At 30.3% G+C, this 16,749-nt stretch overlaps 1 protein-coding gene across 3 annotated transcripts; it reads right to left on the reverse strand.

The window, feature by feature from the left end:
- Window positions 1-5,485: 5,485 nt before the first annotated feature.
- LOC132949595 (ubiquitin carboxyl-terminal hydrolase 10) lies at window positions 5,486-16,740 on the reverse strand. 3 transcript variants are annotated; one of them, XM_061020576.1, is made up of 11 exons: window positions 16,317-16,740; window positions 12,282-12,519; window positions 10,895-12,205; window positions 10,615-10,828; window positions 10,319-10,547; window positions 10,176-10,259; window positions 9,933-10,097; window positions 9,622-9,850; window positions 8,437-8,496; window positions 6,701-6,962; window positions 5,486-6,621 (listed from the first exon to the last, which is right to left on the reverse strand). In XM_061020576.1, the coding sequence occupies exons 1-10, from the start codon at window positions 16,335-16,337 to the stop codon at window positions 6,742-6,744; spliced, it is 2,772 nt and encodes a 923-aa protein (XP_060876559.1). In that variant the 5' UTR covers window positions 16,338-16,740; the 3' UTR covers window positions 5,486-6,621; window positions 6,701-6,741. The 3 variants fall into 3 exon arrangements, with proteins under 3 accessions (XP_060876559.1, XP_060876560.1, XP_060876558.1); XM_061020577.1 differs by having other exon boundaries at window positions 5,486-6,962; window positions 10,895-12,187; XM_061020575.1 differs by having other exon boundaries at window positions 5,486-6,962.
- Window positions 16,741-16,749: the final 9 nt, after the last annotated feature.

Genomic DNA, 16,749 nt, shown 5'->3' on the forward strand with positions numbered 1-16,749 from the left:
AATTTTCAGTACATTATCACATTTGATACATTGTATTTTTTCCGAACCTAGTACCCCGTACATGATATTAAGTTTTGATTGTAACAAATATTAAAAATTAAAATTGTATAATAATGTTAGGTAGTTTTAGTATATTGTAAATTAAATATTGTTCTTTTACACTTGTTCTAACCTAATTTAGATTTGTAAAGAAATAATTCATACATGTTATTATTAACAATATATTATTTATTCTAAACCTGAAACTTAGAAATATTGACCACAGATTTTAGTGTTAAATACATCATTAAGAAGTGCATCTAAAACTATTACTTGAATAGTTTAAATTTTAAAATGTTTTATTTTTTAAGTTAAAATCATTTAAATTATTTGTGATAAATAAATTATTGGTCCAGTTTATTGCAAAAGATTTTATAAATGTTGGTCCTTACAATACAATAATTTTTCGTAAAAAAAAATACTTATTCTGGTAATCTCCCTGAGATGGCCGTATTTTTTTAATTTTACTTACCGTTACCATAAATTCGGTTTTTTCAACACATCGTAAAAATTTTTTTGTGTCACCTTATCAGTTATCAGTTATTCTTATCGCCACCAAAACTGCTATATAAAATATATTTTTAAAATATATCAGTTAATATATATATCAGTAAATATAATCAGTTATGTTTTTACAGCGATTTAAAAAAACACTATGTTATTCACTCGTTTTGCCATGATGAAAATAATATATATTATATACATTTTTAATTAATATTCGTTAAGAATAGAGAATACTAAGTAGAGGTTTTTAAGAATAGTTATATAGATCCAAATAACTTATAGGTATCACTAAAAAATTGTAATTTATTTTTTAAGCCATTATTGCTGTAGCAAAACGTGATATTGTTTTAAACTTAAGAATTAAACATTTCTTTCAGTAAAATACAACAAAGTGATTTTGTCAAATAACAATATACATACTTATATACTCGTATACAATGGTAATATAATGTAATTACCTAGCTACTACCATCCATGTGTAAGGAGGAACATTTAGGTAAACCGAAAGACAAAGATTTTTAAAAACACCAAGCACTGCGCATCCAATAGTCTTTATTGTGCCAGTATGACCGTTTTACAGCACCCGGACGGGAGATTTGATTTTTCGTAAAAGGGAGAGGGGTACAAATTTTTTTATGGAGGGTTCAAATGGGTACAAATCGGGTACAAAAAAATGAGATAGGTCCGAAATCGATCGGTTGACTTCTGGTGGTTCCGGGTGCCAGGACGACGTCGTTACAGCACCCGGAAGGGAGATTTGATTTTGCGTAAAAGGGAGAGGGGTACAAATTTTTTTATGGAGGGTTCAAATGGGTACAAATCGGGTACAAAAAAATGAGATATGTTAGGGAGGGTTTTGACGATTTGCGGGTGCCAGGACGACGCACCTAGAACGTTGCTTTTATAGATTATGAGATGTACCTAGTGGTGGGACCAAGTGCAATACTGCAGTGTTAACCAAGTTTTTACTTTAATGATAAAAAAATTAAATGTTCATGGATGGCATACCTACAATAGCTACAACTTTTCAAGTTTGTGGTATCAATGACTGAATAAGCTAGAAATATTTAATTTTATAAATAACCTAAAATTATAAAACCAACGGTAACATTTTTCTATTAAAAAATAATGTAATTGATAATATAAAATTACATAACACTTAATTAAAATGAATGCTGCAAGATTAAGTTTGAACAAACTATGTAGGTACGTATAATTCATAAATATTTTTACATTCCTTGTCTATGTGAAAGAAATATGTCACAAAAATACTTTATAACTAATAGGATAGTGAAAAAAAAATGTAAAAAGGAAAATATTTTGCCCTCCCCTTGACAAATTCCTGCGGACGCCCTTGATAATAGTATTTGTATAAATTCAAATTTGTCAATTTGGTTTTCTTCTAACCGTTTCATAGCATTTCTAATAAATGTTTCTTTTTCTATTATACCTATTTGTTCTGCGAGTATTTATAAGTGAGTGCTTCTTAATTTTATATAGGTATCCTTCTGTACATTTTTCAGAACATCGATGAATACAAAAATATTAGGATGAGCACTGTAGAAAAGCCGGGCCGCAACTCGTATGTACCCAAAATAAACTCGGGCCGCAATTCGGATTAGACCTTTTTTCGTTGATATCTTTGGGACGCAACTAGTATGCAGCCGGGCATTTGCCCCCCCTGTCATTAGTGGGCCGAGTATGGGCTAGTTTTGGGCCTTCGTATAGTAGCTAATAGGTAATATATTTAGGTAGATAGGTACCTAAGCTGTCCATCTACATATTATGTAGGTATTAATTATTTAGTCATCGTTATCCCTCAAAAAAATGGGATATTTACGCCTATGACCAGTAATCACTAACCAGCATAATATAATAGTATAGGATTTTTAGTATTATTATTATTTCCATTTTGATAGCATAAATAACTACATCATATTTCAGTGGAAAATCAAAAAATTATAATTATCAGTGATAATATCTTTTTGTTGTGGTTCAGGCGCATACCTATCTAAATTTATAGATACCATACCTATCTCAACACCATAGACGCAACCACTAACTAGACCAATATGTTTAGGGGTGCAGAAATTATAAAGATGTCCTGTATAATTTCCCCTTAACACTGTATATATAATAACAATAATTTCAAATGTATATTTATGACTTATGTACTACCTATATTTACTTTTGTGAAACATTAACAGTAGGCAAATACTAAATTGTGACTACTACTACACAATTGTTCGGCCAGTAAATTGTATTCATTTAAATTACTGCTAGTTCAGACGTGGTCCACCTCTCCTGTCTCAACTATACTCTCTTATACCCTATAATCAATAATGCCATTACAATTATTTTTATTCAATTGAATAGGTAGGTACTTTTTGATTATAAACTGATTTGAACTAGAATTAGAATTTAGAATAGCTATAAATAAGAAGACTTAGATTACTGTTAATTTCTTTTTAAGTAGTTTTGGTTTTTTTTTAATACTTCATGTACTATGGACGTAAATAGGGGCAGCATTTGTGGAGATCTATACCTAAGCTTGGTGTTAATTTTTTGTATCGTGTGTTGCCGTGTTGGCCACAAACACAATATAAACAAACGTACACTTATAAGTTATTCGTATTTATTATTATAATAAACAATAGATAATAATGCTGGCTCAATAGTATGCTGCCAAGCAATTAATTTTCTTATTAATGTTATTTCCGTTTTAATTTTGTTCAAAATAAATTTGTATAATATAGTACATCAGCTTTTTCACTTTCTTTAATAATATTTATATTTTTCCGATAACTGTTATAATTTTTATTTTCTAAAAGTTTTCCTATTTCTTTTTAACTTTTTTAACTTTCTTTTCTTTTGTCAAGTATAAGTTCTTTTTATTTTCGACATGAAACAATTACACCTTTTAGATTCGTAGACACACGCACATCAACAATTGATACAATTATTAACGAAGGATTATATCTCTCAGACCCCATATCTGAAGAATGAAGACTGAAATATTTTTATGCACCTACAATGTTTTATCACCCGACAAGCTTATTATAGAAAAAAAAATTAAGTGACGATAGGGAATTATTTTGATATAAGTCTTGGTTGGCGCACAAGTACCCAAGTTAAATTATATATGCCTAAACCAAGTAAGATGATTTTATTGTATTAAGTATTTTGTAAAATGTATTTATTTAATGTTGTCGTCCTCTCACCATTATTTTCATCTCCACCATAGACCTATAAAAGATTCTTATATAGGTCTATGATCTCCACACGACCACACCAAACACATATCACTCACGATCGCCGGCCGGTGTCACACACACAAAATTAACACTTAAAAAAATGTAAAAAAAAAAAAATGTTTATGAACGAGTTTCAAGACATTTAAAACAGGTTGAATAAATTGGTCCAATAGCTGGAATAGTGAGTGGTAGGAGTATAAAAATATGATAAATACAATAATAATAGTAATAGTTATTAGGACAGTAATGAATTTTAAATAAGTAAGGATTGGGGGGATATCATCCTAATAATTTAAAACTATTGTATTTTTACTCCTCTTGGACTTATAATGCTATATTGCTATGTGACAAATATATAAATCCTTCGGCGCCAGCAGCCTGCTCGTCTTGCAGAGGCCGAAATACACTAAAATTCTCCGCTATTATAATATAGTCAGCCGAAAATGTGCGACAAAATTAAAACCTATTCAACGTTCAATTCGATATTTATTTATTTATATTAAAATTTGTTTTATCGATGCATAATTAATAACGAAAAATGTTTTACAAGAGTAGTGCAGTTTTCGCTGTACCAAACTATGTAAAAGTAAATTACAATATTGTTGTAATCGACTGGCGTTCACATGTTCTACCTTGCGATGTGGATTAAGCCAACAGTGGCATAGGCGCAACTAGGGGGGTTAACCTTTAATTTAGCACCTCCAGTTCAAAAACACCAACAATTTAAAAATCGTATGAGAAATTTTTTTCAGCTTTACATAAGGTTTATTTTTATTTCTTCGTTTTTAGCAGAAACACAAATTATTGTTTGTAATGATTATAGGTATATCAAATATTAGAATTTAAAATTCATCAAAATTTCAAAAAAATTTTCAGTTAGAAATTTAGTTTTTCCTTTCATAGCTAACATTATAAATTTTGATAGAAGACTCATCATAATTGGTACTGCCTTAACAAAAAAAAAAATGTTTACTGAGAAATTACAGATATTTTTTAAGAGCGTTTTAATTTAAAATGTGTACAACATTGAATTTTAAATTTTCATCAGTAAATTAACGAATTTTCATCTATCAATTTTTACCAAATGTTGAAATTAAAATTTTCATTACATGGTAAAATGTTAAATGATTTTGACTCTTTTTGAGCTATTTATAACTATGAGAAATTTTTTATTATTTTTCAGTTAGAAATTCATTTAAGATTTTCTTTTCATAGCTACGATTAAAATTTTAATAAAAGATTTCACATAAGTTTTTATACCTATGAAAATAGCTTATAGGGGTAGTAACCTTTACTTAATATTATTTTACAATACGGGAAAACCATTTTACTTAAATTTATTTGCTGCAAGTATTATATATTGATAGGTTAAAAAAAGAACTATAATTATTGGATACAAGTACAATTCCATTTTTTAACCCTCATTAGCTTAATAATTCGGTTTATTTTCAGACAAATACACTCATTTTTAACCTATTGCGTTCTCCTAAAACTGATTGCATGTGGTAACCATTAAAATGTATTCAATATATTTGTGCAATTATATGTATAGATAAAAAAAAAAAGTATCAATGTTGAATAATAAAATTATAACACATTTTATGATACTGGTTTTAAATATAATATTATAATAAATAATTTGAAGGAAAAAGTAGGATTTGCAATAAAAATCATCAAAACAGTTGAAATGTTAACATGATAATTTATAAAGCATATATTTAATATTATGCTCACAATTTGTTATAAAAGTTGCAGTCGTGACTAAATAAAGTATAAATTATATAATTTAATGAGACATGTTTGGTTAGTTCTTATTTCCCCTCAATAGTCCCAGTTTACATTTGTTATAAGACACTTATATTATACAGATGACCGTTGAGTGTGTAATACTCCACAAATAATAATATAATAATAATAAAAAAAACAAACATAAATTAAACCCATTAAAAAATTATAAATGACGTTTACATGAGTAGATTATTATTACAATCCTATTTTTGTATATTCAAAACATGTTTCCGAAAAAATAATAATATATAAATTACACAATAGTAAAATGCAAATAAAACAATTATTTTAACTATTTTAAATGGTTTTAGAAGCATAATATGATTCAAACAATTAAAATAAATGATACATAAATATATACACACACATATATTATTGTTTATAATATATGTTGTGTATAAAATAGGCCAATGATTTTTGAAAAATATATTCAACATTTCCATTGAGTTTCAGTATTCACTTAGTTATTATCATTATACAAATTAATTTCTCTTTAATTATTAAAAAATCAACCATGACTCAATAATCTCTAAGATACTTTACATTACAATTAATTTTTATGTACAAACATAGGTAATTTAATACTTTACAAAAAAAAAATATATGTAATTAAAAAATGTATTTATATTAACAAATAATTGAGTTAATAAAAAATAGTAATTTTAGTCTCGTATCATTTATATTTATAATATGTTACAAACGCCTTGCACAAATAGGCAAAAACAAACTATACTTCACTTAACCATTAACATGTTGTCACGCTTTAATACGCCTTAAAAAAAAAAATGACAGTATTTTTTAAGAGAAAAACTAACAAAATTGTCGGCAGACAATACAACTATTATTATTATTTTTATTTTAATAAATAATAATAATAAGAATATTTTGTTTTAAGTAACCCTGTGTTAATATGCTTCAACATAGAGAAAAAAGAAAAAACCCCCCAATGTCTATGAAGGCCAACTAAGTATAAATATCTATCCATAAGAAATATTATGTATCTCACTAAGGGGTTTTCATTTTGATAACTATACATCTAAAAAATAATAAACTAACATAAATAATAGTAATAAAAAAAAATATGTATTTAAAAAAATATACATGCAAATTCATACATGTGGCCCAGGCGTAGCAAAATGTCTGTAAAAATAACAAACTATCTGCCTTTATTATCAAACGCAGAGAGTGCAGCAATTGTGTCATTTCTTCTGTAGTACAGCAAATACGGCATACATGGGGGTTTTGGCTGACATACTTCTTTGTCGGTGACAAAACGTACAGATGCGTCATCAAACCGTAACCATCTACCGAGCGCCACATAGAATACATCGGCAAAGTAATGACCTTTGTTTGCCTCTTTACCATCATGATAAACAACTTGAAATAGAAACAAAAAATATCGTAAGTATATCTTGGATATGCTAAATTATACTAGTCTGTTTTAATATAATATTTAAGCATAAACCATATTTATTTAGAATTATGTATGAATAAAATTAATTCTAAAACACATAAACTTGAAATATTTTATCAGGTAATCTTAATACACTCATTTAAAGAATACAATTTTACAAACACTAAATAAAATGGGAAAAATTGCAGTCAGGAATTATGGCAACAGTTAAAAAATACTGGTTACGATTTATTAGTTATACAGAAAATTCCATGTATAAAACCAAATGATATGCCGATCCATAAAACAAAATAGTCATATGGGCTTAAATGCAACATGGTGAAAATATAATTTGGCAGGAAATGAAATATAAAAACTTGCATAAGTACTGTTTCAGCTATTTCTTTAGAAAAATTCATAGGTAGAAAAATTCCATACACACAAACCGAAGATAATATACCCATCCTTAGCACACCCATACAACAATATGTAATTATATGAGCCGGCTTAATTAAAACGGGGTGAAAATATAATTGGCTGGGAATCAAATATAAAAACTAGCATTTGTTACTGTTTCAGCTATTTCTTTAGAAAAATTCATAGGTAGAAAAATTCCATACACACAAACCGAAGATAATATACCCATCCTTAGCACACCCATACAACAATATGTAATTATATGAGCCGGCTTAATTAAAACGGGGTGAAAATATAATTGGCTGGGAATCAAATATAAAACTAGCATTTGTTACTGTTTCAGCTATTTCTTTAGAAAAATTCATAGGTAGAAAAATTCCATACACACAAACCGAAGATAATATACCCATCCTTAGCACACCCATACAACAATATGTAATTATATGAGCCGGCTTAAATAAAACGGGGTGAAAATATAATTGGCTGGGAATCAAATATAAAAACTAGCATTTGTTACTGTTTCAGCTATTTCTTTAGAAAAATTCATAGGTAGAAAAATTCCATACACACAAACCGAAGATAATATACCCATCCTTAGCACACCCATACAACAATATGTAGTTATATGAGCCGGCTTAAATAAAACGGGGTGAAAATATAATTGGCTGGGAATCAAATATAAAAACTAGCATTTGTTACTGTTTCAGCTATTTCTTTAGAAAAATTCATAGGTAGAAAAATTCTATACACACAAGCTGAAGATAATATACCCGTCCTTAGCACACCCATACAACAATATGTAATTATATGAGCCGGCTTAAATAAAACGGGGTGAAAATATAATTGGCTGGAAATGAAATATAAGAACTAGCGTATGTACTGTTTCAGCTATTCCTTTAGAAAAATTCCATATACACAAACCGAAGATAATATGCCCGTTCTTAGCACACCCATAGAAGAATATATAATTAATTATATAAGCCAGCTTAATTAAAACAGGGTTTTAATTGGCTATGCATAAAACGTCAAAAATGTGTTTACCTGCAAAGAGCTTATACTGCCTAGTCTTCATGTTTATCTTGGAATTTTTTGATATGAGCCCTGCAAAAAAAAAAAAGGTTGCTAAAATAATATAATGAAACATCAACATTATCAATACTATTAGTAATTGGTATATAATATATTATACTTGAAATAAAGATTAAATCTATTAAATTATATTTAACAAACAATGAATATTTTTGCTTTGTTAATGTACAATGCTAAATAATCAATTTATGACTATTACATGTTGTAAAATCAAATAGTGTTTTATGTACAGTAGAAGCTTATTAGGAACACTTTTGGACCAAGGTGAAGTGTGTGGTTTATTTATCATGAAAAAAAAGTAAAGTAACCAATAAGTAACCTAACCTTTTTTTTTTAAGTTATGTAAAATATTTATTTATCAATATCGTTTTTTTTTTATTCATACTGGTGCAGTTTAAAACCACACTTGTGTTGCACTAAAATCGGTCTCACCCTGCTCTCCATGTGTCTTAACGAAATAAAGTGATAAGTGGAAATCAGTATTGATCGTACAACATAAGATAATGTACATTGTAATTACAGTAGGTACATTAGTTAACGCCAAATAACTGGATTTTGAAGTCAAAATTGGCAATTATTGGTTCAAATAACCAATATGCTATTTCAATAATCTGATTGTGTTAACTATCCGTGTTACTAATAAGCGACTTCTTCTGTTTTAATAATGAATTATAATAATATTATAAAAACACTACATAATGAAATTTATTTTTGTTAAATACAATAAATTGATTAGTTCAAATGTTAATGTTTTGTATTGATGTACAATATACACACGCATACTGAAAGATGTAATTTTCGTTATTCTGACCATATAATATTGTTGATTAGTATAGGCCAACTGTCAGAAAATTGTATTGATTTTCCACTTTAGTGCACTAGTTAAGTATCAATATTAAACTATAAGTAGACTAAAAGTGGACAGGGACAGTCATACTTAATGTAATAATAATTATGAAACTAACATTTTTTGTATGACACTACACTAAGCTTTTGAATATAAATTTACCCAAATGCTACTCTTAAGAGTCAAATTTATGTACCCAAATTTCAAAAACAAATCTTATGAAGCACAAATAGATTTGAAGAAAACAGAAATATGGAATTTGTGTTTAAGGTAATATAATGAGCACTTACTAGGTTCAATTTTAAGATCAACAGAGAACTCAACGTTTTTTACAATTTTAGTTAGTTTTTGTTGCTTGTATTCAAAACATTTAAGATGCAATAGTAAGACATAAGGTAGTTCATCAATAGTAACTTGTTGGTACGCATCTAGCTCACGGTTGGTTTTCGGACAAGTTAATCCTTCAAGTGTGTCTTTATTGACTAGCATGTCCAAAGCTTCCCGAACAGATTTTGCTTTCTAAAATTAATATTTAATTAATATACATTATGCATAAAAAATGATTGATATAATCATTTATTTGTTTCACAAAATGATGTACCTCAATGTCTAGCTTAAGTGTGAAGAAAGGTTCAATATTTTCAGTCGGTTCATTTTCACCATTTTTCACTGTGCGAGTACGTAGCTGCCCACGGAATATCTCAGATAATGGAGTTTTTTCCATAACTGTTCTTCTGGTCACCATTTTATGTTTACCGTTAACTTCCTAAAATATAATATTATTTAAATACAAATTTGCAAACTTACACTAACATTATTTATAAGAAAAATGACAAGTACTAACCTTCCATTCATTGTTATTATCGATAGCATCTACTTCAGCTTGAGTTTCACCATTGCTTATGTTAGATTTGCTCATTTTAATTAGCTGGAAATAGTATGTTAATTAGCAAATGCATGGTAGCAAGAATCTTCAACCTTACTTACTTCAATCATTTCATCGTTAATTCCATTAAGAAGATAACTCATAAACTCTTCAGCATCTTCTTGGCGGCCTTCTTCAAAAGCTGGTAGTATTTTATAAACATAACTCGGTTCAAATGCTGGACCAGTATCAGGCGTTTCTTGAGTAGCCACAGACGTAGCTTGACGTTGCTGTTGAGTAGTTCTACCATTTTTAATGCTTAATTGTTGAAATTCTCCAATGAATTGAACCCTATCATTCAAAATCAAAATATTATTTTTGATTTTGATAAGCATTTAATGTAGTAGATATAACATACATGCTTTCTAGAATTGGGGTTTGGGATTTTTGGGATCCTCGATTGTTTCTATTTTTGAGTTTAAATTGTACACTTCTCATGAGGTTGAAAAAAGGAGGACATGTTAACAAAGCCTGCAATGTGGCATTTATATAACAACGAGTGTTGCGATTGGTCAAACCCCGAGGCTGTAGATGAGCAGTCTTATGGTCCAAATTATAAACCGAAAGAAATTCTAAACAAAAAATAGTAATTGCAATAGTCTATATACAACAGTTTAAATAATAACAATGTAACTTACCACCTAATCTTTGTAAATGTAATGTATTATCATCAACACTAGATATAGAGTTGCTGCTTGGTGGTCTAGGTTTAACTGGTAATGTTTGTTTTTGGTTATTATTGGTTACAAATACCGATGTCCGAATTGTATTATCAGGTAAAATTCTTGATGGCATAATTATAGATTCTGTATTGGCGTTGGTAGTTGGTTGACTACTACCATGTAGTGTGAAAACTTTATCATTACTTGTACTAGCACATCCAGTAAATAGTCCTGCCCATGTTTTGAAAACAGGTTTAACAGGTTCAGTGTCTTTAACTTCAGGTATAACTACGGGAGGAATAGAAGATGAAGAAGCCTGTTCTTGATTTAAAGGAGTTTCTTCTTTAAATTCTACAACAGGAGTTACATCTTCGGTTTTAGGTTCTTCCTTCTGGGGCTTTTGGATTTCTTGTACCACATTTGAAGGGATATTAGGGGCAGGTTCTTTCTTTTTTTTTGTTTTATTAGGTAGTGGTTCTTTGATTTGTTCACAAGACTCAACCAATGGAATTGTTTCTACAACAATAGGCATTTCACTCGCAATAACTAATCGCTCATCTCTTGTTACTGCTGGTATAATATCAATAACTTCACATTGTGGTTGTACTTGTAACTCTACTTCTTTATCCTGTGGTATTGACATTATTTCTGGTTCCACTGGAGTCTCATTAACATTTTCTGGTACTTGAGGATAAATATTATGCACCGGCGGAATTGGATTAACATTAGGTTTGCATGATTCAACTAAAAGAGGTTGTTGAGGTACTTGACCAGCTGGTGGTGAATGGTACATAGGAGGACCAGGTGGTTGGTATGGATTGTATAAAGTAGGATGTGGATGAGTGTACATGGGATATGTTGGATGATGAGGAGGCAAGTATAATGGACTATTTTGAGGTGAATAATAATAATGTGGAGGAGGGACAGCAATATATGTTGGTGGTGATTGATAATTGGCCATTTCCATATTATCTGGATGTCGATAAGCTATATCATTATTCCGCTTCACATTTGGCGGAGGAGGAATCCCTTTTGGATTCCTGGAAATGTTTGGGCGCCTAAGATTGGGGTCCATAGGGGGTTCTGGTCCAGGATACATTGGTTGTTGATATGGCGACATTTGAGATGGGACATATCCATGCACTGGTGGAGGTACGTTACCCATATACACTGGAGGATTTGGCACCATTTGATAAACTGGTGGAGGACCAGGAACAAAATTTCCACCATTTATCATCACAGGGTTCTCAGGTTCTGCATCACCATTAACTGTTGGATAACCACAATCTATTACTACGCGTTTTTAAGTACTGTATTTTAAATTAGTAAAATTAAAAAGAAGAAAAAAAGTTAGATTACATACCATATTCATCTGCTGCTGTATTCCAATCAGAAATATGTGTGATGTTACCAACTTCATTTATTAAACCGGGTGGAGGAAGTGCCTGAGGTTGAGTACCGCGAAAAGTCCATGGAAAATCAGGATGTTTGAATCCATCTTCTCCAGACACCCATGACTCGTTCCGTGCAGAATACAGCATGTGCAGCAATCGGCCACGTTCCATGTCATTGATGTCGGTGAAATCGAGGAATTCAAACTCCTAGATAAAGAGAATAAGAATCAGTACTGAATTGTTATTAAGGGGCAAATCTTAGTTAATTTCTACTAAATAGTCCTATCTTCTGCAGACATAAATGTAACGAACTTGTGGATAAAACTTCTGAAAATATATTTTAATTTGTGAAGTTAACTTAAGAGGATGTTGTACAAAGGGCTACAAATGCATAACATAGAAAATTGTACGCTCAGTAGATCATGTTTTGCTTTGTTAGTTTAAAACTTTGAATAAATTGACCTCTTATAAAATTTTAAGGTAAAATTATCATCTAGTGAACCTTGTAGAGATTTTTTTTAATATTTTAATTCTTAAGCAAGTTATGAGAATTTAAAATTGTAAATTGTTTGTGCATTTTAAAATACTCATAACTTGCTTTCAAGTTAAAATCTAAAAAAAGCCGATGAGGTTCATTAGATAATAATCTTATCTTTAAATTTTATAAGAGGTCAATTTATAAACGAACATAGATAAACGGGATCTACAGAATGTACAATTTGCTATGTTATGTGTTTATAAAACAGGGAAAACACATGTAGGTGTAGCACACTCTTAACAACTACACCAAATTTTTTAAACTGAACTCTACTTAAGACTGACAAAATTAGTTTTTAAATTTTGAATGTAAAGTATTTAAAAATGTTAATAATATACCTCGTAATATACCTATACACCTATTGATATTGAAATAACTTTTTTTTTTTTTTAAAGTAATTAATAGTTTTCAAGAAAATTGCGTGACTCATGTAAATATGTATTCAGAAATTGTTGGTAAATTGACTGACAACAGTCACACACAATCACAAGTTGACTGTATAATATTTAACAGGCTTTTATAATTTAAACTAGTTAATTTTACACACTTAGAGCATCAATACTGGCTACTCATGATGGAGTTTGACTCTCAGGATTAGATAGACAACATTGTTAATATTTTTTTCCTTTTTGTAATTTACGTTACTGAGTATTTTTTATTAAATTTGCTATGGATAAATTTGAAACAAGGTCTTGAAGCTCAAGTATGGCCTATCCCTAGATATGTAAACTGTTATTTTCTTTATTCTGATACATCATAATTCATAACAAATGAAATATCTACTGTCAGAAAATTATTCCATTATCAAATTGTCAAAACGACAATAAATAGCTGGATATCATTTTTATACCACATTTGTAACGCTAAATAGTTAAATTGTAATTACAAATAGCTGACTCAAACATGGATTTAACTTATATATAAGAAATATGAAGTACCTATCTTTCATAAAGTACCTACCTAAAATTTAAAAAAGTACATAAGTATTTAAAGAGTAAATTAAGTCATATAACAAAATATACCATTGTTCAATAATAAGTTTCTGTAATTAATTATATGTAAAATATTTTGAAAAAATGAATGTAGGTATAGTTTTAATTTATGTATTTATAAAAGGAAATTGTCATCATTAAGTTAAAATTAACATATTAACATGAATGATATTTAATATTTATACATGAATATTTCATGAAAATGAACTATATTGAGGAGTAGAGTATAGACTATAGAAAATTTAACAATTAGCAATACCTGATATTTCTTTTGCTTATTAATAACCATTTAGAACTTTTTCAAAATCTTGTATGGCAATAATGAATAAAAGTTTTCTATTTCTATATATACATAAATCAAGTTAATTTGTTAATAAAACAACTTCAACAACTTATTTATTTAAATACTTAACTAACTTTTTATTTAGGTTCATATTGATGACCAATGGTTCTATAACTGTAAAGCTTGGTATTAAGTATTAACAACTTGAGTTTAATAATTGTTATAATTTTTAACATTTATTTGTAACAGTTTGTTTTATTTGTTTCATAGGAACCTAACTAAATCATTTCTCTTTGCTTATAAAGTTATAACATTTGTTCTCAGGTGCCATGTAATTATTATTAATGTACCTATACATTACAATATAAACTAAAATGGTTTACTACCTAATTATTATTATAGGTAAATAAACTACTAACTAGTTATAGGCAAAGTACCAATGTAGGCATAAGGAGATATGCTATATAATTTCATTTATAAAAAAAAAAAACATTTAGAAACAATTATAAATGTATACTTGTGGACTGGTGTTGTGGCATGGTGGTTGTCCTCAGTCACAAAATGGGTTCTGATTAAAAGTATCAGCTGGTGTTACTAGTTCTCTAATGGGTGACCACCAGGGTTTTGTAACAAATTCTCGTCACAATTACATATGTTCTGAACCAACCAAAAGCCCACTCGACAAATGCTTATGGTCGTAGTTGCCGATTTAAGATGAATTAAAAAAATAAAATGTATGCTATTATACCTAATTGTTATAATACTGTTTATTAATTTTTTTAACAAAATTAGATAGATTAGATACAGTTATGAGAATTAATAACATTGGTATATGTAATTTTCGCTATTCTGACCCAAACACATTAAGTGAAGGTCAACTGTCGGAAAATCTTCTATCTTTCTCAAGTATCAAAACGATACCTAAGAAATAATAAAGCTTAATTTACCACTTTTGTAACGCTTGTAGTTAATTAAAATTACTAAATGCTGACTCAAATGTGGATGAATGTTTTATAGGCACACGCGCACAGCTTGTCATCAAGCTATCTACATACTCTACTCATAAACTTATAGGTCACTTAGTATTGAGTAAGAAAAATTATAAATAATCAACTAAATCGATTAAACTTTGTAGTTATTACCTACATACTAATAGCTAATTGCAAGTATACCACCGAGATCATAAGAATTTCAAGAATGTTTTAAAAATATACTAATAAAAGAAACATAACCTTAAAAACATAGGTACCTACTGAATATTCGAAAATTGAATATTATATTTAAATTAATATGACGTGGACTGTGTAGCAAACGGGCAATGATAAAAAATACAGTAGAATATTTAATCATAGATCGCATTATTATTTAGGCATGTTAGGTATAAGATACCTATAGTTAAAATTAACTTTAATGACTCTTAACAATAGTCATTGGTATGTGGTTCGATGGCCAAACGCCAATAAATGGTGTGTCGAGTTTATAATTGAATTTCATAAGTTATATCAAATGTTGAACGAAAACGAAGAAAATAAGTCGAGGATATTGACAAACCGTGTAAACGTCAATTTCTCACACGGGCGACTATCTACCGAGCGATAAAAAGCCTGATGCAAAGAAACAAACGTTCCATTAGGTTGGAAGATTAATGGGGAAAGTTTCAATCGTGTGCCGGAAATCCGGTGGATTGACCATTGACCGCTATTGACGTCGGCAATTTTAAGGAGAGCTCTCCATACCGAAGCTTACTTCTGCATAACTATAAGCGCTGCATACATAACCTCAAAAAATAAAAGAAAATTCGGAAAGATAACATGAAAGGCACTGGTCGGCCACCTAGAGTGCACATGAAATGATCACCTTTAACCCGCCGGTGACCATATGTTCTAGAACATTGTCCGGGACGAAACTGATAACTTTGGCTTTCGCCACAGCTACCGGAGCACCGACGATGGCGACACGGCAGCACCACTGGGAAAAGTGCACGGAACACGCGTGTTTTGCGTGCCCGTCGGGTCCAGTGGCGACGGCAGCAGTGTAGCAGCAGCCGAATACGCCAACGTCACGGGACACCACGTGTTCCAGCCGGACACGCGAACACCCTCGTGGGGGGGAAAATGTCCGCCAAAGCGATTTACACAGAACGTACGGAAAAATGACTTACGCTTGAATGGATAAAAAAATTTCTATGTACCTGGGTCGCACTGTTGTCCATTGTCGTCGCCGCGTTGGTGGTGGTGGCGGCGGTGGCGGAGGCGATGGCGGCGGCGGCGGTCCGTAACAGTGGCGTTCCTCACTACCATTCCATGGTATTGTTTTTCACAATCTTTCGGCGGCGGTGTCTTCGACGGCAACAGCGACGACGAGCAGATCGGCAAACGGTACGTTACGACGCGATACGTTAGCGCGCAACACGGGATGAGACATCGCAAGGAATACGAATAAAATGATTGTGGCGTGTACCGTGTAGTGTGTACGAACGAGAGGAGCCGACGGAGAGACAGAGAGAGCCGTGTGCGTGTGACAGAGACCTCGGTGGGAGGGAATGCAGTGGAGAAATAATAAGGAAAAACACTACATAATATATATATATAAATCGTATATTTAAAGCGGCGTGTGCGTGTTGT

Source organism: Metopolophium dirhodum, chromosome 7 (assembly GCF_019925205.1).
Source record: "Metopolophium dirhodum isolate CAU chromosome 7, ASM1992520v1, whole genome shotgun sequence".
Classification (NCBI taxonomy): Eukaryota; Metazoa; Arthropoda; class Insecta; order Hemiptera; family Aphididae; genus Metopolophium; species Metopolophium dirhodum.